The sequence below is a fragment of the Zeus faber genome (genome assembly GCF_960531495.2).
Source record: "Zeus faber genome assembly, chromosome: 12".
NCBI lineage: Eukaryota > Metazoa > Chordata > Actinopteri > Zeiformes > Zeidae > Zeus > Zeus faber.
Window position 1 is genome coordinate 18,150,378 of NC_137196.1, and position 13,997 is coordinate 18,164,374.

General features: G+C 43.7%; 1 protein-coding gene across 1 annotated transcript in view; it reads left to right on the forward strand.

Annotated features, from left to right (window-relative positions):
* Positions 1–887: 887 nt before the first annotated feature.
* Positions 888–13,997, forward strand: part of insra (insulin receptor a) — a 47,679-nt gene continuing 34,569 nt past the window's right edge. The window contains exons 1-2 of the mRNA XM_080011158.1: positions 888–1,037; positions 8,038–8,586. Of these exons, the coding sequence (XP_079867284.1) occupies positions 959–1,037; positions 8,038–8,586 (628 nt within the window). The 5' untranslated portion in view covers positions 888–958. The remainder of the gene's footprint in view (positions 1,038–8,037; positions 8,587–13,997) is intronic.

Here is a 13,997-nt window from a genome sequence, read left to right on the forward strand (position 1 = left end):
GGTGGGAGCCCGACCTCACTCCAATCTCTGCAACAGTTCGGTTTTGTTTTTTGGGGGTTTTTTTTTTTGAGCCATTTTCCTCGGCGCGACGCCTCCGAACAACGCCGAGCAGGTGAACTCGGAATAGCGCCGTTGTCCCCCCCCACCCCCCACCCCACTGGAGTTTTGGGGGATTTTTTTTATTTTTCATTTTACTTTATTTGTATTCGTCTCGTTGCGGTTGCCTTCCTCGTGAACCAACGAACCGCCGTCGATGGGGCGCAGTGACCCGTCGCGCGACACGCGTGCGGTGGAGCGCTGACGCGGAGACGTCTCGGCGCCTTGCGAGACGTTCGCCGCGGCCGCGCGCCCTCCCGGTCCGGTCGCCGTCCGGTTGTTGGTTCCGGGGCTCGGGGCTCGGGGCTCGGGGCTGTGAGCGTGACGGGCAGCGAGGAGAGACGCCCCGGCCGGCTCCCCCACGTGCACCAACTTTATCCGTGGATCGGGGCGCTGCTAGCGTAGCACCCTGCTAACGTTAGCCTTAGCACCCTGCTAGCGCTAGCGCACGGCTGCCTGGCCGCCTCGCGTCCCCTCTCGACATTTGAAACAGATAATTCTGTTGACCAAACCCGGTTCGTTTTTTTTTTTTTTTTTTGTTTGTTTTGTTCGTTTGTTTGTTTGTTTTTTTTGCCGGGCGAATGCACATTTCAGAATCCATGTTTTGCCCCTTTCGCGTCGGGCGTCTCCCCGTGAAGCGGCAGCTAACGGCATCTCTCTGAGAACACGTTGGACAGTCCCTCCGCCCATTTCCTGGGATGCGTGTTTGTGTTTTTATTTGTGCTCGCTGCCGCAGCGTAACAAAACCGCTTCCCCGAGACAGGTTTTCCGCCACAACCGGGAGACTTATCCTGCAGCTCGGATCCCGGACCTTTCTCCTCCTCCTCCTCCTCCTCCTCCTTCCCCCCGACCCCGAGCCAGCATGCGGCTGCGGACGTTCCCCGTGGTCTTTTTGACCACGGCGTGCCTTCTGTGGAGCGGACCCCAGACCTACGGAGAGAGTAAGTCAGCACGGCGGGATGCCCCCAAAGTACCGCACATCTCACCGTTTCTTAACGGGATTTTGTCCCCGGAATCCCCGTCTCGTTATTGACATCTGTGTAGTTTTACAGCGTCACGGTGGGTGTTCGACGCTGTCACCGTGGAAAGAACAAAGGTGAACGCGTATCATCTGAGTCCGCACGACTGGCAAACACACGCCTGTCGTTGCGCCTCTAGTCTGGGAGTTAAGGTAAAAAAAAAAACAACAGGCTGCGATGAAACCAAGTCAATTACAACTTGTTGTTGTTGTTCAACCACAGCAAAACAACCCCTTTTCCCAAATAACCGTTTTTGGGCATCGTTGCTCGGTCCGCCAGCGGGAAGTTGAGGTTGAATGAATGAGCCCGTGTCCCGTCAGGCAGGTCCGCAGCTCGGTAAACACCCCCTGCACGAGTGGAGAAGCGCACTGGGAGACGTTGTTCGTGTTCGTGGGGTGTTTGACGGATTAGTACATTATAACGCCTGATTGTCTGAAAGAAAAACGTCACTACCAAGTACCGTACCTAAATGTTAACCACGGTATTCCACATTGTTTTGTCGATGTCTTCTTTTGAGATTGAAGTTCTAATCCAATAATAATATCCTATTATTATTATTATTAGAGCGAAGTAGAGCTGTCACAACTATCGCAATCATTTGACGAGATCGCAATCTTTTTGTAAAATCGTTGCGATTCCAAAATAATTGATGGGGAATTTTGACCCCTTTCAGAAATGCTGCAGTTAATTGAAATGAGGGTTTTCCGGGTGAGCTTTGCTTTCAGCCTAAACCATTTGCTTGATTACATTGAAAATAGCAGCGTAACCAACCTCATGTTGGACGGTGTTATGATGATGAATCCACCACATGGTACAGCTGTCATTCTCTACACACACACACACGCAGCCTAAGAAATCATATTTATATGCTTGTTGTGGGAGCTCTTGTTTCATTTGTTGTTGAGTCCGTGTTACGTGTGAGTTCTAATCGGCCGCAGGCAGTTTTTAAAGTCTTGAAAGTCGAATCCACTAAAATCTATTCCTATAGTTGCATCAGAAAATCCTAAGACCTGTCCTGTAAATTCTATATACGCAATTTACATCACAGTAGTAGTTAGAGAGATGGAGAAAATGGGCAGTGTCATCAGACCTGTTTGTGTGAGATTGTGAGGACACAAATCATAAACAACATACAAAATTGGGTCCACACACGCGCACAGGTTGTTTACATAGCAAGACTGACCTATGTCGATGTCATGAAACACCTGAAGTGCTTGTTAATAACAGCCGAGCTTTGCCTGAAGAAATTATTAAGGCGACAATTCTTCCAGTAGCTGGTTCTCATGTAAATTTCACTTTTATGATCAACTGATAGAAGTGAAAAATCTCTGCAGAGAACAGTGTACGCTAACTCCAGCATCCAATTCAAAGAGTCGCTGGATAAAATCACTCTCCTCGATAAAGGTGCTCTAGTCACTAGTCCCTGTCACATTCTACCCTCCCTCTAAATATGATGTAATTTATTGCCTGCCTTGTGGTACTGCCAGTTTGGTTCACTTCAGGTCGCGTGTCTGATCTCGCAGGAGGTTACTCTAGGTAGTCCAACTGGTTTGTATCACTTGTCAATTTTTATTCTCTTCAAGCATGTTAACAGGCATTCCTTTGTCACAGGTGTCAGGTGAGGCAGGAACCTGTTGCGACGGGGCTGCCGCCAGCCGGTTGCTAAATATCGCTCTTGACATGGGCGGTCTGGTAGTTTGGACACCTGTGATTTACGACTTAGGTCACGTTGATTACGTACAACACACACGTCTCATCCCGCCTTCAGCACCAAAGTCAAGTTGTTTGTTTCGCATGCATACAAAATAATGATTTAGCAATTGTCTCCCTCAACAATGGCCTTGAGCCGTGGTTGACACTTAAAAGAATGTGTGGATATACAACAATACCTCGTGGCATCAATTTGACACGACAAGGGTGTCTGCCAAGGAGCTTTATTTTCTCAGATCTACACCCTTGACACCGTGCCCCTGATAAAAGTACATGTCCCTGTTATTGTACTCTTACACTTTGGAGGTAATAATTAGCTCTGTGTCAACAATGGCCTTTATGCCCTAAAGATTTTCCATTTCTGCAATTTTGATTGAGTTGTTAGGAATTCTGACATATCCTGACAAACTACTACTACTTGCAAATGTAAAATAAACAACAACAAAAAAATATGTTTGTGTTCTTAGCTCGCACTTTGAACTAGAATGACTAGGGAAGTGAGAGCAGCAGGTGAATCACCGAAATGTCTTTGTGTCAAGAGCCGTTACTACTCAAGACACAGACACAGACTGCATATTTTAATGAAACCGGGGTTTTGTGGCTCTTGTTTTGGTGACTTTGGACTTGAATGCACATAACTATCGTAGTCCAACCAAATTATATCTTTATATGATAATGTGTATAAATATAATATATACATATTATATAAGACATTTATAATATAAATATTATCTTTATATGATTATGTATATAAATATAATATAAACATATAATATAAGACATTTATAATATAAATATTATCTTTATATGATAATATATAAATATATTTATATTATAAATGTCTTCCTCTTGCAGTAGAGCTATCTATTGACATTAAACATAGGAACTTAGATAGGTAATAAAGGTCTAATACAGGTATAAAAAAACCGAAAACTGTTAGACGTAGCCAACAAATTTGTGTTGTATTTAGTGACTTTTCTCACATGGATTTAAAATTCACTTGACATTTGGATGGAAACATGATTGTGGAATGTAATGATTGTACAAAAATGATCATGGTCAGCCCAAATAATTTTGATCAGATAATTGTTACCACGTACTGCATTTTGCACTTTATCGTAAATCTTTTAGTGATGTCACCAAACAGCTGACATATATTTTAAAACCTCCTGCAACAGCCTTCCCCTCCGTCTTAGAACCATTTATAGTATATTCTATACAATTGTGGATATGGCATTGACTCTGTGGGGCTTTTCCTCAGGGTTGTATCCAACCAAATTGTTTTGTATTTTTACCGATCAACTGATGTTCATATCTGGTTGTTTGAGAAATAGGAGGCCTCTATCATTATTTCAGCCCCATTGACTGCCCAGACCTATTCAAACTAGGGATGCAACGGTACACGGTATGTTATTGAACCGTTCGGTACGCCCCCAACGGTTCAATACGCACACGTAATCCGTGGCATTATAATATCATGGTAAAAGTCCACCGGACGCGTTGGCGCAGCGCTGCGGTGTGCAATAAGTGCTGCTTCCCATTGAATCCACTGCTGCGGCTCCACCGGCAACGACAGTCATGCAGCATTTCTCCATTTTTGTGCGAGGGGCCTATTTCTTATTTTTTTCAACCGCGCGCAGCTATGTGAGGCTTTTCGATAGAAACACGAAACGATCCGGTTCTTTTAAACGTCTCTTTTGTAGGAATGAAGGGAACAGAGTCTCGCTGGGTGATGAGCCCTTCTCTTTGTTTTTTTGTTTTTTTGTTTTTTTGTTTTTTAGGTCAAGTTTTACAATTTTATTTTGTGTTGTTTGTTTGTTTCCGTCTCCTGCCGCCGGAAAATGTTTCCCCCGCTATGTAAGAGATGGCCTATGCTTTGCACCCACTTTCAGGTTCACAATGCAAAGGCACACATGCACTGGTTTGTGAGGTTTTATTTCAATAAGATATTTTACTTTTATTATTTATTTGTGAAGAATACTGTTTATACTTGTTCTACACAAAAATAACCAACTATAGTACTAGTGTTATTTTTATTTTTTATTGTGAAATGTTTGAAAATATTATATATATAAATAGATAAATATTAATGTTCATCACATAGGCTTAAGCAATGGGGAACATGTTTCAGAGTGACCTCTGTGTACTGCATATCACAGTTCTAGCATCGGTTGGAAAAAAATAAACTGCAGCGAAACCTTGAAAAAGAGAAGTGTTGCAATGACTCAATGTTTGTGTTCTTTTGCACACTTGTTGAGGCCTCAGCTCGCTCGGAGACCCAGCGATAACGCACACTGATGGACGTGCAACCACTGACCCATCTGTCTCCATCACAAGACTGACATCCCCGGTGATTGCTGTTCGCCACTTCAGCAGAAAGAGCCGTTTAACTATATGCATTTAACTCTCATAATGCTCAGTTAAAAACACCATATACAGTCCTGATACTGCTCATTCTCAGAGCGAATATTGTGCATTGCTTACAGCCTGCAATGTTCACAGTTGATTTGCATGCTGCATTGATCTCAAAACAAAACCTCTCCAAGACACGTTGGTTTCAGCACCTGCTGAGTTTAATTTAGCAACATCTTGTGACTAACCATTAACCTTCGATTTGGAGCTCTCTCCCTGCCAGTCATCACCACCTTTTTTATCTACAAGAGATGCCACAAAGCCCCAGAGACAGCCTAATTGAAATTGCTTGGTATGTTATCGGATGTTACCGAGAAGGAAAACCTCCATCACTCCGTTTACGTTAAATTGGCCTTTAAAGTATATTTCTATCAGATCCTGTTGGTCAGCAAAAATTTGTTGTCATGATTCAAATCAATGCTCTTAAGCACAGTGTCTTTTAAGTCTGTTCTGGTTCATGGCGTACTATGCACTGAAAGTTAATAAAGAGCATAGGCCATTCAAGTTACCATGGTAATCCTATTGCTTGTGATGAGCCAAGCCTCTTTTCTACTCTCGAGGAAACCAGTCCTTAAAGGATGTTTTTGCACATCATAACATCCATGCTTGCGATGAATTTAGATATATGCCCACCTAAATGACTTCTCAATTTTCCCCACCCAGTGCCACAACTTCCTTCTCAGTCTAATGATCGCACTGACTGAGATACCAGCCCGGCTCGTCCCGTCTTTCCCACTGTTCTAGAATTCCGTACATGCACACTATGGCTGTGGCGTTCCAGTATCCAATGCAAGTCACTATCTGTATGGACAGAGTGTAATAGATTCTCTGTTGGGAATGCAGCGCTAAAAATACAGGCCTGGCCAAAAGTGTACAGTGATGGAAGCCTCCACCTACCAAGCTGTGATGTCCTGACTTCTCTAATGGGTCACTCGGCACTCCTGTCTCTACTGGTGCTGGTTTAACTTACTACCACCTCCCAGATCCCACCCAGTGTCCAACACTTGGAGCCTCCTCTTTTGGAAGGCCTTGTGTTTGAAAAGCACTGAAGAACTGAGAGCATATTGATGGAAATTATTTTCCAGAGGTCATGCATCTGTAACTGATTCCTTCTCCAATAAGCTACACCTGCAGCACACTCCGCTGGCCGCCCCACACTTCCGTAAACCACGTTCTGATAGGAAGTGTTTACTTTGGACATGGATGTGTTGAAATTACAGGTTTGCAGAATGGCTTTCATGCTCATGGTGAGGCAACATTTGCCAGACCACAGAGGCCTGCAGATTGCATTGTGAAGCAATTTCAGTGTAAGAAAGTGTGTTTTGTTTTTTTGACGAGATGCCTTTCATAGCTTCCAATTGAAATCCTTATTGTCCTTATTTTAAATAATCTGAGCAGTTGCAGGACCAAGCCTAGATTCTTTTATGTGCTGTTAACATTCTGGCTATAAAGGCTTGTTTGTCATCATTAAAGTAAGTCATTTTAGGCTCTATGGGCCTTTCTTTGCTTTAACGTTCTGCCGCAAAAGTTGTTAAGTGAGTTGGTGCCATAAAGAGTTTTAGGCATAGGCATTTACCCTTTCTTCACATGGTTAACCGCTTGGTTTGACATCGACAGCTCAGTGGTCGTTGGATAGTAAACAAATGCCTCCTTCTCATAAGGCAGCGTAATTCCAGCTGCACCTATGACTTATGAACTGTAGAATTGGGCATTCCCAAAGCTGCAACTGGAATACAAACTTTTTTTTTTTACTTTGGTTATGTCACAGAAAAAGTCATTTTGTTTAAAATATGTTTCGCAATTAACTATTTCCCACAATCAACGTTAACTGCAGTTACTGGAGAATGGAAAGGTTGGCTAGGCTAGTTTATAGTGTTCCGCTTTGTAATTGCTGTACATAGCTTGAGTGGGAAAACCTTGCCCAGCTGCACAGTTATAAAGTGAATTAATTAATTTTACTGATAAAGATTGCATCTCTAAACAAGGTCATAAAATCTACTATGTGGATACATGACCACAGGATCTTAAATGGTGTTGTTACAAAGTTGTATTTTTAATACATTAGCTAATGTTTTTTAAGCGGTCTTAAATTACAGTAGCGGCTACACTAACCTAATAGGAGTAGCCAAGGATGAGCACAACTAGACACTGATGATAGCACTCCATATTTGACTGTGGCCTGAAGCCAGAAATGTGGTTGCCAAACAAAGTGTCTGTGAAGAGGCCTGGTTTTCATCAAGCCAGGGACATAACCGCACATTTTTCATGCAATATCCCTCTCATTAAATCGTCAGGTTTTTTTTGTCCCCTTCTTTAGACCATCTTAAACTTCCTTTAAAATGTTATTTTCAAAATAATGGTTGAAGTGCGGACATCTTGCGTCACACGAGTGGCACATTTAATAGTGGTCAATGAAGGACTTAAAAGATAAATGGGTCCCGTCAACACTTTCTGATTAAATGATTTGTTCACATCCAGGCTTTTATAACCTTTTTCCTTAAGTTAATCCACACAAGTCCCTGTGTGAATACATTTCTTGATGTTTTATCAACACAACATTAGGGTTGGAAAAAAAAAAATGAAAGTATGTGGTAGTTGCTTGCAAAATGGAAAGAACAGTATATTCCCCTTTCAAGTGGCTTGGTAAATCAAGAGAAGCTTGGCTTTTGGTCCAGCCTAAGCTGTTATTACAGTAGTTTACTTTTAATTTACCAGACCAGTGTCTTAACATGTGTATGACACAATCCAGGCGCTCACCAAAGCCCCCCGTTTACCTTTTTCTCTCCTCCATCTCTTTCAGTTTGTTCGAGCAAGGACATCCGCAACAACGTCACAAACATGCAGTCGCTCAAGAACTGCACCGTCATCGAAGGCCACCTGAAGATCCTGCTGATGTTCAAGACCAAGCACGAAGACTTCCGTGGCCTCAGTTTCCCCAAGCTGACGGTGGTCACCGACTACCTCCTCCTGTTCAGGGTGTATGGTATGGAGAGCCTCAACGACCTCTTCCCGAACCTCACCGTCATCAGGGGCAACAACCTGTTCTTCAACTACGCCCTGGTGGTGTTCGAGATGCTCCAGCTCCATGAGATCGGCCTCCACAGCCTGATGAACATCACCAGGGGGGCCGTGCGAATCGAGAAGAACCCGGACCTCTGCTACCTGTCCACCCTCGACTGGTCCAAGATCCTGGACTCGGTGGAGGACAACTACATTGTCGCCAACAAGAACGACAGGGAGTGTGGGGACGTGTGCCCGGGGGTGGCCGAGGGGAAGACCACCTGCCAGACGACCACCATCAACGGCCACTTCAGCGAGCGCTGCTGGACGCAGAAGCACTGTCAAAGAAGTAAGCGGCCTTCCCTTTGGTTGCCATATCTTTACTCTTTTTACCAGGCTTTCCATCATTATATGATGACTGCTGTGCTTTGAATTATTCATCAGTGATTGTTGTAGTGTCGTGTATGCCTGTCGGATCAAGAAAAAAATTGTGCATGTGCAGTGAGAATTGGATACATTTGATATTTGGATTTCATCTATCTTCGAAAATGAAAAGGTAAACAAATATGTTCTCCACATCACACAAATGCATTCCTTTCCATAATCCCTTTTATTCATTTGAATTGAGAGTACAATTACAAGAGTTTAAGTATAAGGTCCGTTCGGACTCAATGATGAACTGGTTCTTTTTTAGTGGTCAAAGGTCTCGGTCAGTGTGACCTCACGTCTCTCCCATTCCCGCGAACATGATATCTCAGGAATGCCTGCAGGGAATTACATTACATCTGGCACAAACATGCACTCGGGACGCGAAGATGAACTGGTTAGAATTTGGTGGTCAAAGGTCACCGTCACTGAGACCTCACAAAGCACGTTTTTGGCCATAACTCAAGGATTTATATGCTAATTATTTTGCAATGGTGCTCTGATTTGTCTTGTGTTGTAAATCCAGCGCACCCCTTTCCTTTACAGCAGTGTGCTTTCGCCCCTCCCCAAACTCACTCTCAGCCAGGCCATTGTAGTGCATGTGTGCTGGCGGTGTGACCGTACCATGTGGCATGTTTAGTTGAACTACGGGACACTTCACCAGGGGTTTCCATGTCTGAATCCCATAAAGAGTAGCCGCGCCGATCCATTGTGCACATATTATATTACACATGTTAATATCAAACATTAATTCTGACCGGTGTTGGAGTCTGGGTGCGTCGGGCTTTCCTCCGCTCTCTCCCTGGCTGCGGCGCTCTCCGGCCAGGCAGAGCACAGTAGGGATGAGATACCCCGGAGCTTCCTCAAACACCAACTCTCCCAACCTGAGCCCGGTGTGGCCCCCATCCCCGCAAATGGAATGCAACTGAAGAAAGAATCTTTGATTTTCAGTGACGTCTGGTCTGACACGGTCGGGGAGAGTCCCTCGTTCCCAAACGTCCCGTATAATCGCAGAGCGCAGATTCGGGAACTTTTCGGACTGGTCTCAGACGACAATGATGATCTTTTTATTTTGTGTGTGTGTCTGCGTCTGTGTCTGTGATGTGTGTGCTTTTAAAGCCCCACCCAGTGGAAATGTTTCTTTTCCATACACATTTCTTTACATACATTATTTTATCGGTTTATCAGTTGAATTATTTAAAATAAAGTTGAATGATGTTTCCAAAGTCAGTGAGTAATTGTGTTAAATAATCGTGATGACAAAGAATAATCATGATTATGATTTTGCCATGATTGAGCAGCCCTACTGTGACGGTAAGATTTGAAAAAAGAAAGCATTAACAATTTTATCTTACGAACAAAAAATATTAATGGTGATTATTGGACGGCAGGGTTGCATATGTGTCCATTTTGAAATTGAGAGGTCAGGGGTGAGTCAAGTGCTTATGCTTTGAGAAATTGGCTGAGTTTTTGTGTCAAAGTTGTGAAGACTAGCTATTAGTAGGATGCAACGACTTAGACGGTGAATGTGTGCTTTTGCTGGACAGGAACGATAGCCATGATCTGTGGAGGAGCTAGGCCAAGGGCGATAACAGACACCATTCCACATTTTTCTCTAAATAGGCAGTGGCCATCACGGGATCTGTGCAAAGTTTGGGGCCATTGGACTCTTGAGCACAGCTCATGGGAAAATTTGGTTAAAGTCTCTGAAGTGACTTTTTATCTTTGATGACAAGCCCAACCATTTTTACACTGCCAAAGAGTTAAAGTTTGAGTGCTAAGAAGAATTTTGCATATGGGTGCCGTCTGAACTCCTTGGCCTTTCACCATTACGCAACACCCAACACACATCATCAAACTGGTTTCTCCTGCGTGCATGTCTGCTCTCTCCAGCGTTTATTTGTGTGTTTTAATAGGTTGCACACAGACTATTGTCTTTGGCCTCGACTATGTCCTGTAGTCTCCCTGCCGCTGAAATGCGTTCTTCTGTTTTTTCCATAAATACATTTGTGCTGAGTGTACATGCTCATTTGTTGCTAATACCTAGAAAGAGTGACTGCAGAGGCCTCAAAAGGAGTCGTCAAGCTGTGGTGAAGATGGTGGGGGGTGGGGGGGTGTTACGTAAGGCCTCCTAGCAGCGGTGATCCAAGAAACAGTTTTACACATGCCGTTCTTTGCAAAGAATCAATTTGGAAGTCAGCTGGCAAGGTACTGATCCCCTACCAAGGTCCTGCAGTCGGCACAGGCAAGAGCCTGTAATCTTGTGGTCTGGGGTCTGTGGTTTTTGGCCTACATTCACTTAAGCATGAAAAGACTAGTTAAGCCTCAGCTAGAACCTCACTACTGAGTGAAATGGATTCAGTGCCTTGTTCAGATATGGCTAATGTCTCTTGTTTGAGGTACTTTCCATATAACATTTCCAACTTAATTCCGAACTGGACTAAATAAACAGATTTTGTTTTGTTTTAAACTTTTTTGCAATTCAAATAGCTGTGTTAAAATAAACCTTTTCCAATGGTAATTGTGTTATTATTATTTTAAAAAAAATCATTTAAACCCAAAATTGTATTTATTTCCATATTTGTGGGTGCTGTGTAGGTAGTGACAAAATGGTACCCATGTTCAGTGTTTACCACACACACACACACACACACACACTCTGCGGTTTGTACACCCCAGAAACAAAGCTGCACGGCCATGCGGTCTGGCTTAGCGCCCATGTTTGGTGTTACAACCCATTTCCTTTCCCAACTTCTACAACTGGGGTAATTTGAGCCGTAACCCCTGCCAGCCATTGCTAATTTGCCCCCTCCCTCTATCACAGCATTGTGTGAGCAGGGTCGTGGAACAGGGTTGCTGTAGATGCTCATTACCAAAGATGAATCGATTTGGCCTCACGTAGCCACACTATGGTGCATCCACAGACTCCATCCCACCAACTACAGAATACTGCCAAAAGGTCCATCCTCCTGGGCTGAAAACACTTCTCTAAAGACATTGAATTTCTGACTTTCTCTCTCTGCAAGAATAGTCAGATTAGAGAGAGAGAGAGAGAGAGAGAGAGAGAGAGAGAGAGAGAGAGAGAGAGAGAGAGAGAGAGAGAGAGAGAGAGAGAGAGAGAGAGAGAGAGAGAGAGAGAGAGAGAGAGAGAGAGAGAGAGAGAGAGAGAGAGAGAGAGAGAGAGAGAGAGAGAGAGAGAGAGAGAGAGAGAGAGAGAGAGAGAGATTCTGTTTACGTTTTTATGGTGGAAAAAGGGTAACAAATGCTGAAAATTCTACTCACAAACATTTTGATTGTTCTTCGGTGTCAGTTTTGTGGTTCACCTACATTCGTTTAGAGTTGAGAAGATTTGCTTAATGACTGTTTGACGCAGCCGCTTTGGCAGTGAAACTGTCACGGTTAAAGGGGATTTTGGCTGTGGCTCAACGAGAACCCAGGGATTCCCCCCCCAAAGTCTCAATTTCTTTCCAGCGCCAAACTGCTAGTATGTCATTTCTATCTTGCACTATTTCATGAGAAGAATGACATGGAAGCGAGTGACAATTCCTTCCATACGTGAAAATAAAAAATGTTTACCGTTTAAAAAGTAAAAAAAAAAATAAGTGTTTACCGTAGTGTTTACCGGCCTGAGGCCCTGTTGGCACCGTGCTCCGGCGGGTTTATCTCCCAAATAGGAGCCTTTCTGTGTGGAGTTTGCATGTTCTCCCTGTGCTCACATGGGGTTTCCTCCACCTAACGTCAGTAAGGACCCCCACCAAAAAAACTTGCACACATCATCATCTGACCAGCGATGGACACTCGTTACCAGGTCCCCGGGCGCGTCCACGAAAGCTGCCCACTGCTCCTGGCTGCCCCCCCCGGAGGAAGGACAAGCCAGGATGGGTTAAATGCAGAGGCCTCCTTTCACCGGCCACCTTCAAAAAGCGTGTGCATGTGTTGTAGTGTGGTGTGTTGTGTGATAATTAATTATTAATCACATATTGATTGGGTACCGAAGCCCGTTACCAATATGGCACCGGTTCCTATACGATCTGTATCTACCGGACTGACTCGCTATGCTGATTTCGGCGCCTCATTTCGGTGCCATGCGCGAGAGCTGCGGATTGAAATGTCCGCCCTCCGGTGCTCCAGAACTGCCGCACGCGCCCTCACTAAACGTCATGGTTTGGAGCGCGGCATGAAATTCTCCGCCACCGCTTTCCTCTCCTGTGCGACTCGCCGTCGATGGTTTTAGTCGAAAGCCACAGCGGCGGCACTCGTCCATGTCACATTATGGTCGCTTAGCCAATCAGATAAAGAAGGGGGTCGTAAAAGTTTTCACAACCAATAACGTCAGTCCATACAATACACGTCACTTATTCATTAACATGTAACATATTAAAAGTAATTGAGGACAAATGGGAAATTAATAATAATAAAAAATAGCCCTGGATCTATTTATCTGTCATTCCGATCATGCATGCAAGCAGAAAATAATGATATTGTTGCTAAAAAACACAAGTACATTTTGGGTCCTCTGTGTGTCCTCTGATGCTTAATGGAGAAGTTGGAGAGGGAGCCGTTCCTCTATATGAAGCAAATAAAAACATTGTGTTCTGTTCTTCAAGTCAAATCACTCATCGTGATCGTGCTCCTTCAATGTCTCAGTCCGAATTGATAACAAAAATCTGAATTGGCTAGGGCTGTACCCGACTCAGAATTCGACTGTTCAATGCGAATATTCGACTATTCGGCGTGATGGGGACTCTGTGGCACTCTCCCCGATCACCCCCTGTCCATGTGTCATGTTTAGTTGTTGGCTCAGAGGGTTGTTTATTGTTGTTTATTCTCATACCATGTTTGGACTTTGTCTGTGGTCGAGGTCGTTTCTCTTTGTTGAGCACTGTTGAACAGTGAGCAGTGGGAATAAATAACATTTTTCGTGGACTTTCAAAACCTCATTTGAAATGAAGTTGGTCAAATTGGCAGCCCTCTTAAACTTGCTTTTGGGATTATAATATTTAGTAATAATATAGGAGAACATACAATTAAGATGACATTGATTATACAATGGTTCCACATCACTTGATGTCCTGGAGGAGTGAGTCACTAAGTTTGAGAAGGTTTTATTTTTTGTTGGTATAATCTTTTGATCTGTCACAGAATTCCATTTAAAAATGACTTGAATGTTTCTGAATCAAATTTGGGTTTTTATTTTTCTTATTTTTTATTTTTTTGCACAGCACCGCAGCTTTCATTGAGGCCTCTTGCCAAGCACAGAAGGATCTGAAGGAGTGTCAATTTCCCAGGCGGCGAGCATTAAACGTATTAGACACATTTTACGCTTTACACACA